This window comes from Mustela nivalis, assembly GCF_964662115.1.
Source record: "Mustela nivalis genome assembly, chromosome: 2".
NCBI lineage: Eukaryota > Metazoa > Chordata > Mammalia > Carnivora > Mustelidae > Mustela > Mustela nivalis.
In genome coordinates this window covers 87,681,395-87,707,090 of record NC_139021.1, presented here as the reverse complement: position 1 = coordinate 87,707,090, position 25,696 = coordinate 87,681,395, and the positions used below count along the sequence as shown (strand labels likewise).

The following is a 25,696-nucleotide window of genomic DNA, read 5'->3' as shown; positions in this document are numbered from 1 at the left end:
TTTCACTTATATTCATGAAAGAGTTTCTATTAAATCAATCTGAAAAGTTGAAAGGAATGTAAAAAGTGATATATGTTAACATGTAAGCCTGGATTTATAAAAGATTAGTCCCACAGAATTATTCTTTCTAGAGACCATGTAACATACATGATTACATAGGGTGCAGATTTGATCTTAGTCTATTAACTTTAATCAGCTAAAAATATCAGAAGCTGCCATGATTTATTTAAAACAGAGAGGACAAATACGTTCAGGACATGCCTTAATTTATGGGGCATGAAGAAATGGTTATGATCATCAGAGAGCAGAAAGAAATGTGTATTACTAAACTCAAATTAGTTCTCATTTTCCATGGATGGTTGAGTTCTCTGGATGTTTTAAATGTCTTCCCCACTGCTGAATATCAAAATTAAAGCTAAGAAAGGCATGTGAAGTTATAATATTCTTTTCATGCTATGCATATTTTTTTCTTGTCACAAATTCAAAAGAACGCTACTTCAAAGAGACAGACAATAGTTGTACTTTCTAAAGTCTTTTCATGTATTTTTAAGAGAAAACAAAAAAGTATATTTGCACACTTCCCAGTTATCTGTTGAAAGGGGTTAGTGAAGGGTGTAAGAGCAGAGTTCTCTAAAAATATCGGTAAGTTAGAAGCAGAGTGCCTTTGAAGTGAGAGCTTTAGCATGTGTCCACTTATAAGATATGGATTTATGTCATGGGAAGGCAAGGTGACACAGGTGCTGGAGTTGAGCGAGGCCTATGCTCTGTGGGATGTCCTTTCTTTGTTTGAGGAAGTGAAATCATGCCTACTACCCACATATACCTAGTTACAAAATACAGAAGACAGAAAAAGTATTAAAGAAAAATATATAAGTTTATATAATTTACAAAGCCTTTGAATGCTGAACTTCAGAAGTTTCAGTTTCTTCATAAATGGCTGAGATTTAAATACAGTTTGTGTATTTCCAAAGTGTGTCATGTTATACAACACAGTAATTCTCAAGCTCAAACCATTTGGCTGGCTTCCTTTCATTTTGAAAATTTTATCAATGCTGTCCATTAAGTTCACATCTAAATATGCAAGAACTCCATACCAAAAAAAAAAAAAAAAAAAAAGTCGTTAAAGCTGTAGGGAGCCAGTTCGAATTCTATAACACTTGGTAAGCAACTTAGGATGACATCATTTAATTTTCTTTACAACAATGACAAAATATCAACAGAAGACCATAAGGATATTTATACTGGCTATGGATTTTATTTTATTTTATTTTATTTTATTTTTTAACATTTTATTTATTTATTTCACAGACAGAGATTACAAGTAGGCAGAGAGACAGGCAGAGAGAAAAGAAGGGAAGCAGGCTCCCTGCTGAGCAGAGAGCTTGTTGTGGGCTCCATCCCAGGACCCTGGGATCATGACCTAGCCAAAGGCAGAGGCTTTAACCCACTGAGCCATCCAGGCACCCCTGACCAAAAGAAAAATTTGGTTATTGAAATGCACAACATTCACATAAATTCAGAGAAAATTTAAAGCTGAGGAGGAGCTATGAAATTCTTGTTCAAACCATCTTTAAGAAGAGGGATAAACTGAGGTTGAAGATAGTTTACAATTAACAAAATGCTCTAGCGTATGACATCAGGTAATTTTGTATATGATGTTTAATGTTTGTGTGTCTTTTTTCCATTGTAAATTTAAAAAAAAAATGCCCCTGGGAGGCTCAGTTGGTTAAGCAGATGCCTTTGGTTCAGGTCATGATCTCAATGTTTTCAGATTGAGTCCCCCATAGTGTTCCCTTCTCTGCTCTCTCCACCCCACTCATGCTCTCTCTCTCTCTCTCCCTATCTCTGTTGCTCTCTGTCTCTCTAAGATAAATAAATAAAATCTTTAAAAAAAAAAGAAAAGAGAAATGTAAAGAAGAAATGATGTCAATGAAAGTAATAACTACACTTTTATGTATATTTTTATGGTAAACGGGGAAAATAAGCCTTCTAACATGTCTTAGATATACTTCCATATATGTAACATATATTTTACAACTCAAATCTTCAAATTTATCTGAATCTTAAGATATTTTCTAGGAATTCAAAATTACATGTTTTCTGGGTTCATCTTTGGTGTTCCATTTAAAAACAGAAATATCTATAAAAATAAATAAGCAAATGTGAATTTGAAGCTGTATTTGTATTGTGTAAAAGCTTTCAACAGATAACTATTTCAACTTGCAAATAGATAAATGAGATGATGTTTAATCTGATTTGTTCTGACATATCTGCAGGCAGAATGCTTTTCAAATCATTGCTGTGGATGGGGTCTGCAGTGGGATTATTCAGTGCCTCTCTGCTGAAGACTGTGTTGACTGGCTACAAGCAATAGCAACTAATATTTCAAACCTCACAAAGCACAATGTAAGTACTGACTCAAGGAATACCTGGCCATAGAGTTTCTCAGCTGTGACAAATTTCTTCAGTATATATGTAGCTTTATAATAACTAGTTGGTGCTTACCTAAAAGTAAATTTATATCCATCATGAAAGCTATTCTCTAATACTTTCCTAAAGAAAATCACTTTATCTTGAGAGTTTTAGCCTAGAGTATCAGTTTAAGAATACTGACACATTTAAATTTGCATTCACAAACATGATAGACCATCAGCATAAATTAAATAAGTGAAAGTAAATATGTATATATGTAGATATACATACATATAAGAATAAAATTATTCTCAACTCAAGCAGTACTGAATTTCAAGATTCATTGACTTTCCTTTAGTGATTTTAGAATTGCAACTGGAACTGTTTGAGGGGGGTGAAAGGGGAAGGTGATAGTCAGCATGGAGACAGACAGCCTCACCTGGGATACTGCTGGCACCGGAATGGTCAGAAGATGCATTGTAGATGCACTGCCTCTTAGAGTCATGTCTGTATTATCAGGAATGGCTTCTCTACTTTTTCTCTATTTTTCTACTTCAACTTTTCTTTCCCCATTTGACTGATCTCATCATTATCTCTGTCTTTTCATTATCACTATTCTTTCATAACATAATCAATCCTTTCTCCTTACTTCTAAAAGTATAGTCCACCAAAATATGCAAAACAAAAAACATCACTTCATTGAGTGCTGACATGAATTATTAAAAATTATTTGATCTTAATGAAAGATTATTCTATTTCAAAGACAATACTAGATACCATCCATACCTTTGTCTTAATATGCCCCTTCAGACACAACACTTTTTATGCCATGTTGGCGCATTTCAGTCCCAAGGAAATTTCACAGGTCTATTGTGTAAATGGTCAGGCAGAAATATGTAACTCTCAAGCTCCTGAACATACAAAACTCTCCTCATGTGAATGACCCTTCAGATTCAAGAATCTTTGCACAGATTCTGCTTTGAAATCTAGGAAAGAGCAAGGCCATGAACGTGTCTTCTGAGTCCATGTTGAAGGGATTGCCTGGGAGTGCAACTGACAGGGATGGACACATTAGTATTCAGCATTTCTCAGAATGCCAAATGTTTTTCACTCCATGGCTGCAGGTCTTTTTCTATAGATAACTTCAATGCTTAGCAACATTGTGTGTTTTTAAATTTTGGTTATTTGGTATGTGTGAAATTATTTCTCATTTTGGTGCTAATGAAGGGAAGTAAATTTATTTTATGGTGTCTAAATGGGTACAAATACACCAAGCCTTGCCCAGGGACATCACCGACAAGGAGGCCTGGCCTGAGAATATCTGGCTTGTGCAGGAGTGACCCCCACAGCATCCAATCTTTGCCATCTTTTGGTTTCATCATATGGGAGTTACAGAAGATGAAGATATTAAGAAATTTAGGACTGTTCCCACCCCCCAAAATCACAGTGTTCTCTGAGGATCATGACTTTCCTCATTCCTGAAATATTTCTAAGGGATATTCTAGGGGTAAAATACTATAAAAGTACTGACTTTCTATTTCATTATATGTAGTAATTAGAGTGCTTAAACAATGAGCCAAGATAACTATATTTATGAGAAAAAAAGTATTTTTTTAAGAACAGAATGTTATTCTTTGATTGACTTATTTTGCTTTGCATAACACCCTCTAGTTCTATCCATTTTGTTGCAAATAGCAAGATTTTTTTTTGATAGATGAATAGTATTCAGTCGTGTGTGTGTGTGTGTGTGTGTGTGTGTGTGTGTGTGTGTGTTTATACCACATCTTTATCCACTCACCTGTTAATGGACATCTGGGCTCTTTCCACAGTTTGGCTATTGTGGACATTGCTTCTACAAACAATGGGGTGCAGGTGCCCCTTCAGATTATCACATTTGTATCTTTTGGGGTAAATATCCAGTAGTGCAATTCCTGGGTCGTAAGGTAGCTCTAGTTTCAGCTTTTTGAGGAACCTCCATGCTGTTTTCCAGAGTGGCTGCTCCAGGTGGCATTCCTACCAAAACTGTTAGAGAGTTCCCCTTTCTCTGCATCCTTGCCAACATCTGTCATTTTCAGACCTGTGAATTTTAGCCATTCTGACCAGTGTGAGGTGGATATGCTATGTAAACAATACATCGGATTCAAAAGATTATTTTTTAATCTTGTGAAGAAAGAATGTAAAATATCCTGTTCATAATTTTTATACTGATTACATATTAAAATATTTGAGTTAAATAAAACATTATTTAAATCGAAAAAAGAGTGTTAGATTTTAAATCCAATATTTTTCTCTTACCAGATCCAAATTTACAATGACCCCATATCCTAGGAACATTCTCATGAAAACTGTTTCTTTGGAATGTGTTTAGTTAGAATGCTGTGCCCCAGAAGACAAGCATATGGGAAGAAAGTGAAGATGCAAATGTGTCTGTTCTTTATAGGCATAGAGAAGAACAAGTCAGATTTTACTGCTTGTTTTTCATCCTTGTGATAAGTACTTGCCACAAGAGAGGAAAGCATTCTTTATCCAAAGCTGAGAAATCCATAGGTCTAGTATGATAATATTGTTGTATTAAAGTTATCTAGTTGTTCTTACACACCTTTGAGATTACATTCTAACTGCATGTCCTTTTCATCTTGTAATCAGTTCTCACTCAAAAGGACTATTATTGCAACAAATTCCCACGTACCTATAGCACTACATAAACGTTGAAAGGTCACTGGGCATAATAATCATATGTGAAAGTTAGATTGACTTCCCTGAGGAACAGTGGTTGCCCTGATGATACAATTGATATGGTTGGTTCATATGGTGAAAGAAATGATACAGTTTGAGAATAGCTGGATGAGTTTGTTTTTGTTTTTGTTTTTGTTTTTACAGAGGCAGATTATTCTAGTTCTCTTAATTTTTTTATTCTAAAAAAGATAGAAATAATACTTTGCAGAAGCTTATAGGAGTTTTTTTTTTCCCCTCTATATCTGTGAATACTTTGAGGGTACATAGGCTTATGGGAGTGTAATTCTGAACAGTTTAACTACTATTAATAGGTGCAAAAATGAAAACATTGAGATGGATAACTTAGAAAATTTCACTTGAGATTAGCATGCATCAACATACATTTGAAAATGAGATCAACTAGGAAATGCATATAAAATATTATATTAACAAGTAAAAACAAACATCATATTATTGAAATGACATAAAATGTATGCACTCCTAATGATTAGAAGGAAAAAAGAGATATTAAAATTTTATTATAGAAACTATTTAATAATGAATGGTTTTTTAGTAATTGGACTAATTGGAAAATATACATAGAAAGTTAAAAGAAAGCAAACAAAACAAAACAAGCAAAAACTCTATACTAGAATTACTTGAGTAATATGTTAACCATTTGCTAATTCTTTGATCACTGATTTCTAACAGTAATAATTCTGTTAAATAGGGAGATTTTCATACCTATTTTATGTGGAGTTTCCATTGTATTTGTTATCTTAAAAACATTCTTTTTCCAGAAGGTCATTGAATATAATAGTTAAAAATATTTTGACAAACACTATTTCAGTTCGGCAATATTCAAGGTGACCTCAAAATATTCACAGAGCGTTTAGTAATGGTATGTAGTAGAAGAGGATACTTCAGGGACTTGCCTTAAAGTCATGCTTGCGCAGAAGCCCATTCATTCTACTTAAACCTCATACTCACACATTGGAAAGGAAGGAATGGCAGAGGCTACAGTTTCCTGGGCTGGGTTCCAGCAGGGCTAAACCAGGTCACTGTGGGCATTTGCTGTTACTTTGGGTAAAGTAGATGAATAGATTAGTAAAGGTAAAACTCATGAATTGTAAAAAAAAAAAAAACAAAAAACAAAAAACAGTTAATACTTTTAAATTCCCTCTTTTGCTCTTTATTATTTTATCAAATCCATGATTAAATAACTAGAGAAAGTTATTAATTTTTATTTCCATGATCAATCATATAAAAAACTGAAGATCTTAAAATACAGTGACGCTGTAATGGGATGAAACTCTTGGGAAATATTGTGGAGGGTAAATGTATTTTGCGTGTAGAAGGAATATGAGTAATTAGGGGTCAGCTGGCAAACTTTAATAGGTGAGTTTCTAAGATGACACAAGTTTCTCTACTTCCAGTATACACCGTCTGTGCAATCCTTCCCCTTCATGAGCAGGCTGGATAGTGAATTGAGAAGCAAGTGCTTCCTGTCAGAATTTCAGAAGACACTGTGGTTTCAATTGACCTGAACACAACGTGGTGAGAAACCCAGAGAGAGGACCCAGCTAGCGCCTCTGGATTCCTGACTACAGAAAATATAGGATAGTAAAATGTTTCAGTAAGTCACTAAATGTTGTAGTTAGTTACACAGCAAAAGGGAACTGCATTTGTTTCCTAGAGCTGCTATAACAAATAACTGCAAACTTGGTAGCATAAAATGACATAACTATTTTTTCACTGTTCTGGAAGGCAGAAGTGCCAAATCAAGGTGTCATCAGGGCTGGACCTGGAGGCTCCAGAGGAGAATCTCCCCCTTCCTCTTCCAGCTTCTGGTAGCTGTTAGTGTTTCTAGCTTCCATGGCTCAGGGCCACAACACTGTAATCTCTGCCTCCATGGTCACATCACTCTGTGTTCCTGTTCTTCTTTATGTGTCTTTATGTGTCTCTTATAAAGGCATTCATCTTTGGATTTAGGGCCCACTCAGATAATCCAAGATAATCTCACCCCAAGATCCTTTAACTTAATTGCATTTATAAAGATCTCCCCCCCCCCCCATAAGGAAACATTTGCAAGTTCCAGAAATTTAATGTGGATATATATTTTTTTTTTTTTTTTTTTTTTTTTTTTTTAGTGGTGGGAGGGCAGTCATTGGTGTACTGCAAAAACTAATAGGACAAACAAACAACAACTTAGATTCAGACTTTATGTTCTGATTTATTTTCCAAGGTAGTATGTCTAATAACAGCAGAGTTTTCAAATCTTTATTATGCACTTCATGAGAATGGACCTAGAATTTCTTTCAGTTCATCCATGGAGTTAGGGTATTTCCTTCTCCCACTTGCTTGTCTCTAGGGTCTCCCCTCCACTGTTTGGCTCCCAGGGAATAGCTGTCTTTGATCTGTCCAGAAAGTCAGAGCTTCTCTGAAACTATTGCCTCCTGCACTGGTGTACATTTCCTCATGATTAAAACCTCTTTCAAGGCAAAACAACGTGAAGAAAAAGAGAAAAAAGAAAGTAGTAAGGATCCCCCGCCCCCCAATAATGGGACCCCCTTCCTAGTTTCTTATTCTAAAAGGTGGGTTTTCTCTTGGGATTTCTAGATGCTCACAGTGCCACTGCATTCATAACAGCAGCTGTTTGATAGCCTGGCCTTGGAGCAGAGTTGTGAGCCAAAAAAGAAAATGTCATGACTGTCCTTTCAGGAACCCATGACTCACAGGGACCCCTTTCTCAGGGCTCTGGTCAAAAATATGAGCTTTTCTCAGTTTTGCTGTTCATGATCTAATTTGTCTTTATCTCACGAAAGCTTTGGGAAATAAAGGAAGCAAAAACAAAGCACAACAAAAACGGGAAACCCACTGTAATCCTATTAGTTGTTATTTAATTTTTTACTTCTCTCCCCAGTGTCCTAGTTATAATTTTCTTTAAAGATTTTTCTTGTAGTTGCCTTTTGCATTTTGCCCACTATATTTAGTTAGGGTCAGAGGGAGAAATGGACTTCAGGGGGCTTATTTCTTTTTGTCTAAAACTGGAAGCGGTAGTTTTAATAAAAATAAATGTAAGCAAAAAGGCAGTTACTAAAAGAAAAGAATTGCTATCCTATCTTGAGATATCTTGGAAATATCCTTGGAAAAATTAAGTCATTTTCAGTTAATTAGAAAGGTATAGAAAATTCATAAGAAAGAACATTGAATCCAAGAAATACTGGAGGGATTTTTTTTTAATTTTTTATTTTTTATAAACATATATTTTTATCCCCAGTGGTACAGGTCTGTGAATCACCAGGTTTACACACTTCACAGCACTCACCAAAGCACATACCCTCCCCAATGTCCATAATCCCACCCTCTTCTCCCAAACCCCCTCCCCCCAGCAACCCTCAGTTTGTTTTGTGAGATTAAGAGTCACTTATGGTTTGTCTCCCTCCCAATCCCATTTTGTTTCTTTTATTCTTCTCCTACCCACTTAAGCCTCCATGTTGCATCACCACTTCCTCATATCAGGGAGATCATATGATAGTTGTCTTTCTCTGCTTGACTTATTTCGCTAAGCATGATACGCTCTAGTTCCATCCATGTTGTCGCAAATGGCAAGATTTCATTTCTTTTGATGGCTGCATAGTATTCCATTGTGTATATATACCACATCTTCGTGATCCATTCATCTGTTGATGGACATCTAGGTTCTTTCCATAGTTTGGCTATTGTGGACATTGCTGCTATAAACATTCGGGTGCATGTGCCCCTTTGGATCACTACGTTTGTATCTTTAGGGTAAATACCCAATAGTGCAATTGCTGGGTCATAGGGCAGCTCTATTTTCAACATTCTGAGGAACCTCCATGCTGTTTTCCAGAGTGGCTGCACCAGCTTGCATTCCCACCAACAGTGTAGGAGGGTTCCCCTTTCTCCACATCCTCGCCAGCATCTGTCATTTCCTGACTTGTTTATTTTAGCCATTCTGACTGGTGTGAGGTGATATCTCATTGTGGTTATGATTTGTATTTCCCTGATGCCGAGTGATATGGAGCACTTTTTCATGTGTCTGTTGGCCATCTGGATGTCTTCTTTGCAGAAATGTCTGTTCATGTCCTCTGCCCATTTCTTGATTGGATTATTTGTTCTTTGGGTGTTGAGTTTGCTAAGTTCTTTATAGATTCTGGACACTAGTCCTTTATCTGAAATGTTGTTTGCAAATATCTTCTCCCATTCTGTCAGTTGTCTTTTGATTTTGTTAACTGTTTCCTTTGCTGTGCAAAAGCTTTTGATCTTGATGAAATCCCAATAGTTCATTTTTTCCCTTGCCTCCCTTGCCTTTTGCGTTGTTCCTAGGAAGATGTTGCTGCGGCAGAGGTCGAAGAGGTTGCTGCCTGTGTTCTCCTCAAGGATTTTGATGGATTCCTTTCGCACATTGAGGTCCTTCATCCATTTTGAGTCTATTTTTGTGTGTGGTGTAAGGAAATGGTCCAATTTCGTTTTTCTGCATGTGGCTGTCCAATTTTCCCAGCACCATTTATTGAAGAGGCTGTCTTTTTTCCATTGGACATTCTTTCCTGCTTTGTCGAAGATTAGTTGACCATAGATTTGAGGGTCTATTTCTGGGCTCTCTATTCTGTTCCATTGATCTATGTGTCTGTTTTTGTGCCAGGACCATGCTGTCTTGATGATGACAGCTTTGTAATAGAGCTTGAAGTCCGGAATTGTGATGCCACCAACGTTGGCTTTCTTTTTCAATATCCCTTTGGCTATTCGAGGTCTTTTCTGGTTCCATATAAATTTTAGCATTATTTGTTCCATTTCTTTGAAAATGATGGATGGTACTTTGATAGGAATTGCATTAAATGTGTAGATTGTTTTAGGTAGCATAGACATTTTCACAATATTTATTCTTCCAATCCAGAAGCATGGAACATTTTTCCATTTCTTTGTGTCTTCCTCAATTTCTTTCATGAGTACTTTATAGTTTTCTGAGTATAGATTCTGTGTCTCTTTGGTTAGGTTTATTCCTAGGTATCTTATGGTTTTGGATGCAATTGTAAATGGGATTGACTCCTTAATATCTCTTTCTTCTGTCTTGCTGTTGGTGTAGAGAAATGCAACTGATTTCTGTGCATTGATTTTATATCCTGACACTTTACTGAATTCCTGTATAAGTTCTAGCAGTTTTGGAGTGGAGTCTTTTGGGTTTTCCACATATAGTATCATATCATCTGCGAAGAGTGATAATTTGACTTCTTCTTTGCCGATTTGGATGCCTTTAATTTCCTTTTGTTGTCTGATTGCTGAGGCTAGGACCTCTAGTACTATATTGAATAGCAGTGGTGATAATGGACATCCCTGCCGTGTTCCTGACCTTAGTGGAAAAGCTTTCAGTTTTTCTCCATTGAGAATGATATTTGCGGTGGGTTTTTCATAGATGGCTTTGATGATATTGAGGTATGTGCCCTCTATCCCTACACTTTGAAGAGTTTTGATCAGGAAGGGATGCTGTACTTTGTCAAATGCTTTTTCAGCATCTATGGAGAGTATCATATGGTTCTTGTTCTTTCTTTTATTGATGTGTTGTATCAAATTGACTGATTTGCGGATGTTGAACCAACCTTGCAGCCCTGGAATAAATCCCACTTGGTCGTGGTGAATAATCTTTTTAATGTACTGTTGAATCCTATTGGCTAGTATTTTGTTGAGTATTTTCGCATCTGTGTTCATCAAGGATATTGGTCTATAGCTCTCTTTTTTGGTGGGATCCTTGTCTGGTTTTGGGATCAAGGTGATGCTGGCCTCATAAAATGAGTTTGGAAGTTTTCCTTCCATTTCTATTTTTTGGAACAGTTTCAGGAGAATAGGAATTAGTTCTTCTTTAAATGTTTGGTAGAATTCCCCCGGGAAGCCGTCTGGCCCTGGGCTTTTGTTTGTTTGGAGATTTTTAATGACTGTTTCAATCTCCTTACTGGTTATGGGTCTGTTCAGGCTTTCTATTTCTTCCTGGTTCAGTTGTGGTAGTTTATATGTTTCTAGGAATGCATCCATTTCTTCCAGATTGTCAAATTTATTGGCGTAGAGTTGCTCATAGTATTTTCTTTTAATAGTTTGTATTTCTTTGGTGTTAGTTGTGATCTCTCCTCTTTCATTCATGATTTTATTTATTTGGGTCCTTTCTCTTTTCTTTTTGATAAGTCGGGCCAGGGGTTTATCAATTTTATTAATTCTTTCAAAGAACCAGCTCCTAGTTTCGTTGAATTCTTCTATTGTTTTTTTGGTTTCTATTTCATTGATTTCTGCTCTGATCTTTATGATTTCTCTTCTCCTGCTGGGCTTAGGGTTTCTTTCTTGTTCTTTCTCCAGCTCCTTTAGGTGTAGGGTTAGGTTGTGTACCTGAGACCTTTCTTGTTTCTTGAGAAAGGCTTGTACCGCTATATATTTTCCTCTCAGGACTGCCTTTGTTGTGTCCCACAGATTTTGAACCGTTGTATTTTCATTATCATTTGTTTCCATGATTTTTTTCAATTCTTCTTTAATTTCCCGGTTGACCCATTCATTCTTTAGAAGGATACTGTTTAGTCTCCATGTATTTGCGTTCTTTCCAAACTTCCTTTTGTGGTTGAGTTCTAGCTTTAGAGCATTGTGGTCTGAAAATATGCAGGGAATGATCCCAATCTTTTGATACCGGTTGAGTCCTGATTTAGGACCGAGGATGTGATCTATTCTGGAGAATGTTCCATGTGCACTAGAGAAGAATGTGTATTCTGTTGCTTTGGGATGAAATGTTCTGAATATATCTGTGATGTCCATCTGGTCCAGTGTGTCGTTTAAGACCTTTATTTCCTTGCTGATCTTTTGCTTGGATGACCTGTCCATTTCAGTGAGGGGAGTGTTAAAGTCCCCTACTATTATTGTATTATTGTTGATGTGTTTCTTTGATTTTGTTATTAATTGGTTTATATAGTTGGCTGCTCCCACGTTGGGGGCATAGATATTTAAAATTGTTAAATCTTCTTGTTGGACAGACCCTTTGAGTATGATATAGTGTCCTTCCTCATCTCTTATTATAGTCTTTGGCTTAAAATCTAATTGATCTGATATAAGGATTGCCACTCCTGCTTTCTTCTGATGTCCATTAGCATGGTAAATTCTTTTCCACCCCCTCACTTTAAATCTGGAGGTGTCTTCGGGCTTAAAATGAGTTTCTTGGAGGCAACATATAGATGGGTTTTGTTTTTTTATCCATTCTGATACCCTGTGTCTTTTGACAGGGGCATTTAGCCCATTCACATTCAGGGTAACTATTGAGAGATATGAATTTAGTGCCATTGTATTGCCTGTAAGGTGACTGTTACTGTATATGGTCTCTGTTCCTTTCTGATCTACCACTTGTAGGCTCTCTCTTTGCTTAGAGGACCCCTTTCAATATTTCCTGTAGTGCTGGTTTGGTATTTGCAAATTCTTTCAGTTGTTGTTTGTCCTGGAAGCTTTTAATCTCTCCTTCTATTTTCAATGATAGCCTAGCTGGATATAGTATTCTGGGCTGCATGTTTCTCTCGTTTAGTGCTCTAAAAATATCATGCCAGCTCTTTCTGGCCTGCCAGGTCTCTGTGGATAAGTCAGCTGCCAATCTAATATTTTTACCATTGTATGTTACAGACTTCTTTTCCCGGGCTGCTTTCAGGATTTTCTCTTTGTCACTGAGACTTGTAAATTTTACTATTAGGTGACGGGGTGTGGGCCTATTCTTATTGATTTTGAGGGGCGTTCTTTGAACCTCCTGAATTTTGATGCTCGTCCCTTTGCCATATTGGGGAAATTCTCCCCAATAATTCTCTCCAGTATACCTTCTGCTCCCCTCTCTCTTTCTTCTTCTTCTGGAATCCCAATTATTCTAATGTTGTTTCGTCTTATGGTGTCACTTATCTCTCGAATTCTCCCCTCGTGGTCCAGTAGCTGTTTGTCCCTCTTTTGCTCAGCTTCTTTATTCTCTGTCATTTGGTCTTCTATATCACTAATTCTTTCTTCTGCCTCATTTATCCTAGCAGTTAGAGCCTCCATTTTTGATTGCACCTCATTAATAGCTTTTTTGATTTCAACTTGGTTAGATTTTAGTTCTTTTATTTCTCCAGAAAGGGCTTTTATATCTCTCGAGAGGGTTTCTCTAATATCTTCCATGCCTTTTTTGAGCCCGGCTAGAACCTTGAGAATTGTCATTCTGAACTCTAGATCTGACATATCACCGATGTCTGTATTGATTAGGTCCCTAGCCTTCGGTACTGCCTCTTGTTCTTTTTTTTGTGTTGAATTTTTATGTCTTGTCATTTTGGCCAGATAAGAGTAAATGAAGGGGCAAGTAAAATACTAAAAGCGTGGCAACAACCCCAGGAAAATATGCTTTAACCAAATTAGAAGAGATCCCAAATCGTGAGTGGGGAGAAAGGGGATATAAAGAGGTTCAAAAAGGAAGAAAGGAAAAAAAAAATGAACAAAGAAAAGAAAAAAAAAAGAAAAGAAAAAAAATTTTTTAAAAAAAGAAAACATTTGAGAAAAATGTAAAAAAGAAAAAAAATATATATATTAGATAAACTAGTAAAAAATTGTTAAAAAAGAAAAAGGTAACAGTTAAAAAAAAAAAAATTTTACCCGAAGGCGAGAAGAAAAAAAAAAAAAATGAAAAAGAAAAAATTAAATTAACTGCAAGACTAAAAAAATCACAGGAAAAAAGCCATGAGTTCCGTGCTTGGCTTTCTCCTCCTCTGGAATTCTGCTGCTCTCCTTAGTATTGAAACCGCACTCCTTGGTAGGTGAACTTGGTCTAGGCTGGATTTCTTGTTCATCCTCTGGGGGAGGGGCCTGTTGTAGTGATTCTCAAGTGTCTTTGCCCCAGGCGGAATTACACCGCCCTTACCCGGGGCCGGGGTGAGTAATCCGCTCGGGTTTGCTTTCAGTAGCTTTTGTTCCCTGAGCGCTTTCCGTAGAGTTCCGGAGGACGGGAATACAAATGGCGGCCCCCTAGTCTCCGGCCCGGAGGAGCCGAGAGCCCAGGGCCCCACTCCTCAGTGCGCCCTCAGAGAACAGCGCCCAGTCACTCCCGTCTGCCTGACCTCCGGCCGCGCTCCGAGCTCACCGAGCCTGCGACCGGTTCAAGGTAACACCGAGCTGTGAGCTTACTGTCGGCTCTGTCTCTGCAGCCGGCTTTCCCGTTCCAATACCCGCAAGCTCTGCGACACTCAGACACCCCCGATCCTTCTGTGACCCTGCGGGACCTGAGGCCACGCTGACCCCGTGTGGGCTTTGCCCCGGGTAGCCTCTGGAGCGATGTTCCTCAGCGGAACAGACTTTTAAAAGTCCTGATTTTGTGCGTGGTTGCTCCGCGGCTTGCCGGGAGCCGGCCCCTCCCCCCGGGGTCTATCTTCCCGTCGCTTTGGATTCACTTCTCCGCTGGTCCTACCTTTCAGAAAGTGGTTGTTTTTCTGTTTCCAGAATTGCTGTTCTTCTTCTCTTCGATCTGCCGATGGATTTTCAGGTGTTTGCAATCTTTAGATAAGCTATTTAGCTGATCTCCGGCTAGCTGAAGCAGTCTCAGCTTGCTACTTCTCCGCCATCTTGACTCCTCCCCCGGGATTTTTTTTTTTTTTTAAGAAAATAAGGGCAAAGTAATGGCCTCCTCAAAAAATTTATATCTTAATCTCTAGAACATGTGAGTATGTTATCTCACATAGCAAAGAGAGTGAATTAATTGTTGTTGGAATTAATTTTGTTAATTGGCTGACCCTGAAATAAATTGATTAGGTTGGATTATCCAGGATTACCCAGTGGAATCACCAGTGTTTTTAAAAGTGAAAGAAAGTATGGTGTACCTAGGTGGCTTAGTCAGTTGAGCACCTGACTCTTGATCTCAGCTCAGGTCTTGATCTCAGGGTCATGAGTTCAAGCCCCATATTGGGCTCCACATTGAGCATGGAGACTACCTTAAAAAAAAGTGGAAAAAAGTAAAATGAAAGAACAATGGAAATAACAATATCTGACTTTGCTTGCCCTGAAGATGCAGGAAGGGACCAGAACTTAAAGAAAGCTAGGAGGTCAGTAGAAGCTGCTAAAGATAAGGGGATGTTGCTCCTCCAGAGTCTCTAGAAAGGAATACATCCTTGTCAGAATGTTGATTTTATGCCAGTGTGACACATCTAGGACCTCTGACCTGTAGAACTGTAGGATAATAGGTTAGTGCTTTGTTTTCAAGCCACTAAATTTGTGGTAATTTGTGATTGCAACAAGACAAAACTAATTCAACATCTAGATAAAGCCACGGCATTTTTTTTTCACCTAATCTAACTCTCATGGTTCAATCTGAAAAGCATCCTTCTAGTAGCCACAAAATGCACTTGCATATATCAGAAAAACAGCTTAATATGCATATTACTAATTAATCCAAATGCAAAGCAGAATATGATGTTATTTGAGTCCCTACATCCTTTTTTTTTTCTTTTTTAAGACTTTATTTATTTATTTGACAGAGAGAGACAGCAAGAGAGGGAACACGGGCAGGGGAAGTGGGAGAGGGAGAAGCAGGCTTCCCACCAAGCAGGGTGCCCAATGTGGGGCTCGATCCTAGGACCCTGAGGTCATGACCCAAGCCAAAGGCAGACACTTAATGACTGAGCCACTCAGGCACCCCAGAGTCCCTGTATCCTTTAAAAACAGCTCACTTGTAATATTGCAACAAAAATAATTATAATTGTGGAGTTAAAACACACTAACTAAGTTGTCTTTAGAGCTGGAAAGAGGGTCTGTTTTTCCCAGTACATTGCTGGGCATAGCTAAAAGCCTTCAAATACTACAGAAAATGAGTCAGGAGAAACCATCTGAAGCCTATGAGAACTGCTGGTGCCAAAAGAGCATGCAGGACTGGACGGGTCCTTCGGACGGAGATTAGAACTAAAGTCAAAGGGAGTCATTGTCATGTGGAGAGTTCTGCCTGACTTGGGGAACAACAGCAGCAGTGGCCAGGAGCAAAGAGATGGTGTGTCCAACCTTACCCTGCTCAAACAGGGTAGCATCTCTGTCCTATGTCCTTGCATTCTAGTCCTTACCATAGTCCATGTTGAACAAATATGAAGTGAATGAATGAGTCAGCCACTCAATCAGTAGTTGTTTGAAGTAAAGATTACTGCATAAGTGGGCAAAAAAGAGGGAAAGGGGAAATTAATCAAGCTACAGTAAGCACTGCAGTGAGGACGTCTCATTAAATTCTTATAACTCATTAGATACTACTCAGTAAATTCTTACAGCTTCGAAGGCATCATCTGATTTAAAATAGCTGTAGAGAAGAGGCCCTGTCAGCGCGATCCACCATAGATAATTCCTCTAGACCGCTTATTTCTGGACATATTTCCCTGTCCCTCATAAATCTCTACCCCCCCCCCAATAGGTGTCTGATAGACGAGCATGTTTTAAAGCCACTGTTTCACAATGCAGCAACTGAATTTTTGACAACTCAGTATCAGGAAATGCTTCCTTATACTGAATAAACCTCTCCTGTTGCTTTCATCCATTTGCACTAGTTCTGCCTTGGGGAAGACAAACAATAATTTAAATTTTCTCTTTTACTTGGCAACTCTTCTGATATAAAAGGGCAAGTATTGTATGCCACAGGCTACTTCTGTTTCTGTTTTGTTTTGTTTTCCCAATTAAAATATCACTGGTGTCTTCCTCGGGTTTTCCTATTCTGGTCCCTGTCCCTGAACATAGAAGCTCTTCTGAATAAGTACAGTATGAATTATCTATTTAAGTTTTTGTTACTGATATTACCATGAACTCAAATATCTTAAAGTTTCACTATTTTTAAAATTTAATTTAATTCAATTTTTTTTGTGTGTTCCAAAATTCATTGTTTATGCACCTCACCCAGTGTTCCATGAAATATGTGCCCTCCTTGATACCCACCACCAGGCTCACCCACCTCCCCACACCTCCCCTCCAAAACCCACAGTTTGTTTCTCAGAGTCCACAGTCTCTCATTAAGTTTCATTATTATCTTGACATGCATTTACTGAATTTGCAGTATGCATTTACATATGATTATATATTAACATTCAATGACATTACATTTCATTATGATGATTAATAGAGATTTATGTTTTCTCATTAAATAATATTATATACTACATTAGCAGTAGTGAAAAAAGTTCAAAGTTTAAGTATGTGCTTTATATTTAAGTACACTTAATGAGTAAGAAAACCTTGTTGTTTTGGTTGCACTAATTACAAAATATTCCAAGTTATGCAAGCAACTATATTAAGGCATTTAGGAAAAAAACAAAGAATGAGCTATCATTGTACTTGTTCTCCTTACTAGGTTGCAGTGAGATTCAAATAAGATATTTCTTCAGCTAAGTACCATAGCCTATAATATGTAATTTTAAAGAGCAGTATTATATTTATATTAATATAAGCCTAATATTTACCCCACATTTTTAGAAGAATGTTGTGCAATGGAGATTCAAGAAAATGTTTTAGATATTACAAATTGATAAAAATACAAGAGTACTAAATATATGTCTTCTTTTTAATGCTGTTTCTTAATATGTACAGTGACTTCCTTTCAGTGTACAGAATGGAAAGGGGAAAGATGTATAACTTTATAAAGCAGACACATTAAAAACTATAAGCACAGCAAGTGGATCAAAGTGGACTTTAACAGTTATAGCCATAGTGATAGTATAAACCCTTGATATGATGTAGTAAAAATGGCACTTTACCTCTGTGGTCTTCCTCCCACAAATCTGTAACTTCTGTTGTACCATGAGAAAGGCACCAAAAAATGCCAGGTGATGAAGAACCTATAAAATACTTGACCATTACTCCTCAAAACTGATGTCATAAAAGACAAGGAAAAGTCTGAGAAATTGTCACAGCCAAGAGTAGCCTAAGTCCTTAAGGTAATGATGACTAAATATAATATGGTATCCTGGATGAGATTCTGGAATAGAAAAAGGATATTATATAAAAACTAAGGAAATCTTAAGAAAGCATGGACTTTAGTTAATGATAATGTATAGGTATTGGTTCATTAATTATAATAAATGTTTCATAGCAATGGAGAATACAGAGTTAATAATATGGAAAACTGGGTTTGGTATATGGGAATTACTATCTTTGGAACTTTTTCATAAATCTAAAACTGTCTTAATATAAGTAACATACAATGTTATATTAGTTTTAGATATATGATATAATAATTCAACAATACCATATATTACTCAATTCTCATCAAGATAAATGTCCTTTTAATCCCCTCTGTTTCCCCATTCCTTCATCTACCTCCTCTCTGGCAATGCACCAGTTTGTTCTCTGAATTTATGAGTCTGTTTTTCTTCTTCATTTCTGTTTTCTTCCTTAAATTCCACAAATGTTGGACAATAAATCTAAAACAGTTTTAAAATGAAGTGTTTATTTTAAACTATACATACAGTGTGTATTTATAATGCAAATATATGTATATTTATTTACATTATTTATAAGTCCATTAACACCAGATATTGACCTTTTTAAAAGTTTTTATTTATTTATTTGACAAAGATCACAAGCAGGCAGAGAGGCAGGCAGAGAGAGAGGGCAAGCAGGCTCCCTGCTGAGCAGAGAGTCCAATGAGAGGCTCTATCCCAGGACCCTGAGATCATGACCTGAGCCGAAAGCAGAGGCTTTAACCCACTGAGCCACCCAGGCGTCCCGATGTGTGTATTTAATAAAATAAGAGAATGTGTACCCTATGGCATTGCACCAGACTATTTAATGTTTTAATTTGTCAGGAAATACATTTCCATACTTGAATAGAGCCTTGCCAAATAGTGAAGGTCTAGATACATCCCTAGAATAACTGAGAACTGCAAAATCATTAACCATAGCTCACTGAATACCAGGGATGGATGGAAATCATTAAGAAGAGATTGGATTTTGCAAAGTCCCCAAGACCACTCTTCAAATTTCTCTAGGGTACCTGTGTGGCTCAGCGGGTTAAAGCCTCTGCCTTCAGCTCAGGTCATGATCTCAGGGTTCTGACATCGAGTCCCGCATCAGGCTTTCTGCTCAGCAGGTAGCCTGCTTCCTCCTCTCTCTCTCTCTGCCTGCCTCTCTGCCTACTTGTAAAATAAATAAAATATTTTTTAAAAAAATCAAAAACAGAAACAAATTTCTCTAAAGCTTATCTCATGTAACTCCAGAACATTTTTGATAATAATTGACTAAATTACAAAAATATTTACACATGCACACATATGATATGGTAATAAAAACAAATACAGAAGATTAAAGTAATAGAAAAGACTGTTAACTGAATGATGGGAGTCAGGAACTTACCAATCAACTATTAGTATTTGTATAGATAGACCAGAAAACAGAAAGAAGTATGACTTCAAAACACTCTGGTTTGATCAGTCAAAGACAATCCAGACAGACACGTGGGGTTTGGCATCATCAGCTTTGACATAAAGTCCTAGCTTCTCTACCTATGAGTTCTGGGGCTTGGGCTTCATATTCTTCCTCATAAAGAGGCACTAAGTTAAATTTCAATCAATGTGAGGGTTAACTGAAGAGAGTACTTTAAACATTGTGGCCCTTAAGTGATGCTGAGACATTAGTAGTTTTCCCTCTCTCCAGCTGCATTCTAAATGAAATGATTTAATCCATAAACCATCAATAAATGACAGGATCAATTTGCTTATTGTATGTGAAGTTGCACCTCTTTGTTTTGTAGAACAGTCATTTGAGATTCTGAAAGATGGTTGTTTAGGTAACAGAATGTTGATGAAACTGGATATGAATATCTAGTAGTGACTACACCTTTAAGTAGCTTCAATTTTAGGCAAGCCAAAGGTCTACACCAAAGCTCTCTCATGTTTAAAAGAAACAGAGGAGGCAGATAAAATATGTAACTTTCTTTCAGCCAGTGTCTCATAAATCCAATCTTCCCAATCACTCTCTACTACTATACCACTAAACTAATCCTGACTGATAAACAGAGTTTCATTTGACATTTCCAAGGTTAATTGCTAACATAAAGGAATACCCTTTTTTTTTCTTTCACAATTTTACTTAAATTCAAGTTAGCATGTACTGTAGTATTGGTTTCAGGAATAGCATTAGTGGTTTATTACTTGCATATAATACCCAGTGTTCATCACAAAAAGTGCCCTCCTTAATGCCCATCACCCATTTAGTCCATGTCCCACCATCCTCCCCTTCTTCAACCCTCAGTTTGTTCCCTACAGTTAAGAGTCTCTAACGGTTTGCCTCCCTCTCTGTTTTTCTTATTTCACTTTTTCTTCCCTTACCCAATGTTCCTCTGTTTTGTTTCTTAAATTGCACATATGAGTGAAATCATATGGTATTTTTCTTCTCTGGCTTACTTTACTTTGCATAATATGCTTTAGTTCCATCCATTTCCTTGTAAATGGCAATATTTCATTCTTTGATGACTGAGTAATATTCTGTAGTATATATACATCATATCTTCTTTATCTAATCATCAGTTGATGAACATTTTTCCATAATTTCGCTATTGTTGATAGTGCTGCTATAAATATTGGGGTTCATGTGCCTCTTCAAAGCTTTATTTTTGTATTCTTTGGATATCTCCTCCTGTTTTTAAAATTCCTTCATATGTATATGTATATAAATGTGTGTATATGTATTTTCTCAGCATGTATTTCTTTTATCGAAATGAAATGTATAACTGGAAAAGTATTACTTGTGTGTATGTGCATGTGTTAGATGATATATAGAAGATATATAGGTAGATGATAGACATTCTGTGTTTCTATTATCAAATGTTTTATTGAAAATTAATATGAGTTTAAGAATATGTGATTGCGCATGTGAGAATCACACGTATTCACATTGTATTATTGAAAGAGAATAGGTTCTCTTCCACAGATGTTTGCATCAATTAAGAATGCTTTCAATGACAAGTAAAAGAAACCCTAAGTACTGATGGAGTAAATAGATGGGTTTTGTGCCCAACTGACAAGAATTCTGGATGGTGGCACTTACTGGCTTTGTTAAAGTGGTTCAGGGAAGCCACCAATAACCCATCTTCTATCTATACACATTATCATCCTCCACTACCATTAGAGTGTTGACTTTTACCTTGTTGGCACCTCATGGTCATATAAGGGCTTCAACAGTTCCAAGTATCACTTTCAGCTTTGTAACAGGAAAAAAAGAAAGAAGGGTAAGTAGCACCATGTACAGATTGCCCCTTTAATCAGGCTAAGAGAAAAGTTTGTTAAAGGGGGTGGTGGCAGTGAGGTGAAGGTAGCTAGTCTTTACCATTTTTTGCATTTACGGTGGGAAATGACTGAGAAAAGTAGATTGTGAACAGCTTTTGAGACAAATAACTAACAGTATCTACCACATTATTTAATATTAAAACCATACTGATCTTAAAATACATGTGTGTAGAACAAATGCCCTCTGATTTTTGTGAGATAATCATAGTCTTTCAGGATTTTTTTTCTCTCACACACAGACACACCTTTAAATCAGTCCTCTGAGTTGACTCAGCAGGTATTTCACTCATCTTCTGTCTTTTACACATTTACCTTTTGAAGTGAAAACAAATTTATTCTGGAGTCATATGTTTAATTCATAGAGATCTGCAATATTAGATGGCAAACACTTGCAGGTTGAAAAAATAGAATATATTTTTTCCTTCAAGATGTTGGTTGTGAAAAGCTAAAGGAAAAACTATTATGTCTGCCACATTGAAAAGGCTTGACAAAGCTTGTAGGTGAATTGAAAGTCATGACAAAATAAAGCCGAGCACAAAGAAGATTTACTGACAATGAACTAAGCACTGTGATCAGAGTTTGCAGAGTGTGGTTCTGACAAGCATGGGTGTCACTTAAGTAGACTTTTTCTTCCTTTTTATAGCTGCTGACATTTCTGAGTCCTTAGATGTACTTTTTAGTCCTAGTGTGTTGTTGTTTTCTACATTGTTTTTCCTCATGCACAAAAATATGAACATCAGACATGCAGGTGTCAACTAAAAATGGGTTATAGAGAGTGAAATCAAATTGCAGAGTCAGTAATTTAAATCAGAATAAAACCAAGGGCAAGTTTGGACCTTACACTGTATGCATATTTTTAGCCATCATATTTTTGCTTTTTACACAATTAGAGTTTATTTTGGCATGTTAGCTCAGGAGAGATCTCAGTAAAATAACCTACTTTGTTTCTTGGAAAACTGCTAAAACTTAAAGTTCCTAAATTTTTTATGTTGAACAATATTAGCTGATTTTCATTTGTACAACCCAAAACGTCTACTTTGATGTTAGCTGAATAATGTAATCATTATAAAATGGGGCAGTGTTACTGGACAGAATTTATGTGCCACCCTTGATCCAGCCAGCTCTGCCCGCTTCACTTCTTTCCCCTCACCCAGTAGGACTCATTCTTTTGCCTTTCTTTCTGGGCAGAGCATTTCCAAATCTTAATGTTCTCCAGTTTTAGAGCCACAGGAACTTCCCAGGGGACCTCAGCTTAACACACCCACCATTCTAGCCACCTGCAGTTCAAGATGGCCTTCATCATGCCATAGTGGCAGGAGCCAATCCTACTGGGCCCACCTGCTGCCCCCACACTAATGACAATTCAGAAAGAACAGGCAAACTGATCCCCATGGACATATATTATCCAACAAGAGACAAAGGGCCAAAAGGAACTAGCTAACAAATTATTTGCCTTTCTCCAATAGGTGAATTATTTGGAAATGCAGTAGTTGCATAAAGCTCTATAGGTGTACACACTTGACTGAACACCAACAATGGTTCATGGAGAAGCTATTGCCAGCTCAGTGACTCAGGCAACTTACCACCATGTATTTGCCTTCTGCTGCTCTGCCGTGCTTCCTTTTACCTTTTGCTCTTGCTTCCTTGGGATTGAACATTCTCCCTCAATGAAGGTTTAACACATATAACTTCCTCAGTCTATATTTCTAGGGAAGCAAGACTAAAGAAATACATTTTCCCTCTAAACGTTCATTATATGGTACTAAGTGTTCCATGGGGAATACGTTCTTGCCTAGTAGCAGTGCAATATGGAAGAAAAGTGTAAATGAAGTGTGCTGCTTAGGTAGATGAAGGGCCGTTAGGAAATTATGCAAGAAATCATTTTGAATTTGCAGTTGCTCAATTGAATACATCTTAAAAGACCCCTTATTCTACAATGGAGCTTAAAAGCTGAAGACAGCTGACTAGAGTGCAGAGGTGGCTACAAACATTTCCTGAGGATTGAGTCTGAATTATTATGTATAAACATTGCATTTTCTTCATTAAGAGTCCTGCTTAATAACTTAGCAATGGTAAAAAAACTAATTTCTTCACCTATGATTAATACTGACATATTAAAAAATATGTTTCATTACTTCCTGAAACCCATAGTTCCTACACGGTGGAGGCACACTACCCTGCAGTCCGTTTTTCCCTCTTCTTTACTTTAATAGTGTCTTACACTACCTGTTCTAACACTCATTCCAAAACTCAGAATTATTTGTTCCATGTTTGTTTTGCCAGCTATAACAGATGATTTCTGAGGGTAGGAATCCTATATCCTTGGCATTCATTTGATGTCTGACATACAGTCCTTTCTGAGGTTTAGTGAACTCATGGAAGAAAGAATAAGTCAGCTCTGAATGAATAAACATATGCAAGTATAAATGGCTGCAACCTACTATCAGCTACGAGGCTTTTAATTCACAGTAAGATTAGATAGAATATATATATATATATATATATATATATATATATATTTGTGTATATATATATATATACATAAACACACACAGATATAGATAATCCTGTGAAGTATATATATAGTATTTATCATATATATGCTAATCTTGAAGATGATGACAGGTAGAATTGAAAAATTCTTGTACTAGGAAAAATAAAGTTTAAGAATACTCCTTTGTGTATAATATAGAATCATCCAGAAACATTGATTTACTGTTAGTAGATATGTTTTTAAAAGTAACATGGTGCACTTTTAAAATTATATCTGCAGGGATGGGAAGTAACCAAGGTAGCAATGGCATAGAATCCATATCCTGGAGGGAGGGGAATGAAAAATATGAGCTGAAATGTGGGCTCCTGAGGCAAAAATCATTTTTTGATTCTTCCCTCAACATGGTAAAGGTAGAGTTTTATCAGCACGTTCAGAATGGATATATTGCCTTATGTGCCCACAAACTAATATCATTAGTCATCAGGTTGATTTATAGCTATAGAATGAAGATCTCTCTTTGTCCTCACACATCTGTTAAATAATATTGGCCACAAATCTTTAAGGAAATTGGAGGACTGTTTCTTGCTTCCATAAGAATGATTTGCTTGGGTAAATCTTCAAAATTGATTTTCCTGGGAAAATATACTTTGTTAGCAGGTTCCTGGAGGATCCATTCTGAGAACACACAACTCCAGCCACCAAAATTGACTTGTTTTTGAGGTATAAAAATAAAAAAAAATAATAATACTTGGATAAAGGTTTTTAATATAAGATATTCACTGATCTTCAAATATTTGAGTAGGGAAAACTATCACCAAAGACATTAAAGGTAGGAGGGAAGAAAATTTTAAAAGGGATATTTGAATATTCTATTGTATTTCTTTTTTGGCCTCAAAAGATAGTCACAAGGCGATATTACTACTTTAGTTTCTAGATAAAAATTGATTATGCTAAAAGTTCATATACAAAATTAAGGGATTAAAAAAATAAGAGTGATGCCCATCAAAATCCACTGGCATTTTTCAAAGAGCTAGAACAAACAATGCTAAAATTTGTATGGAACTAGAAGAGACCCCAGATTGCTAAGGAAATGTTGAAAAAGAAAAACAAAACTGGGGACATCACTTTGACTGATTTCAAGCTTTACTACAAAGCTGTGATCACCGAGATAGCATGGTACTGGCACAAAAACAGACACATAGACCAGTGGAACAGAGTGGAAAGCCCAAATATGAACCTTCAACTTTATGGTCAAATAATCTTCAACAAAGCAGGAAAAAAAATATACAGTGGAAAGAAGACAGTCTCTTCAATAAATGGGGTGCTTGGAAAATTGGACAGCTATGTGTAGAAGAATGAAACTCAACCATTCTCCTACACCATACACAAAGATAAAATCGAAATGGAGAAAAGACCTCAACATGAGGCAGGAATCTATCAGAATTCCAGAGGAGAACATAGGCATTAACCTCTTTGACATTGGCCACAGCAACTTCTTTCAAGATATGTCTCCAAAGGCAAAGGAAACAAAAGCAAAAATGAACTTTTGGGATTTCATCAAGATCAAAAGCTTCTGCACAGCAAAGGAAACAGTCAATAAAACAAAGACACAACCCACAGAATGGGAGAAGATATTTGCAAATGGCACTACAGACAAAGGGCTGATATCCAAGATCTATAAAAAACTCCTCAAACTCAACACTCACAAAACAGATAATCATGTCAAAAAATGGACAGAAGACATGAACAGACACTTCTCCAAAGAAGACATACAAATGGCTAACAG

At 36.8% G+C, this 25,696-nt stretch overlaps 1 protein-coding gene across 2 annotated transcripts in view; it reads left to right on the top strand.

Moving 5' to 3' along the window:
- The window catches only part of SNTG1 (syntrophin gamma 1), a 623,364-nt gene that overhangs the window by 407,428 nt on the left and 190,240 nt on the right, over window positions 1–25,696 (top strand). For both annotated transcript variants that reach the window (XM_082719661.1, XM_082719662.1), the window contains one exon: window positions 2,277–2,406. In XM_082719661.1, the coding sequence (XP_082575787.1) occupies window positions 2,277–2,406 (130 nt within the window). The remainder of the gene's footprint in view (window positions 1–2,276; window positions 2,407–25,696) is intronic.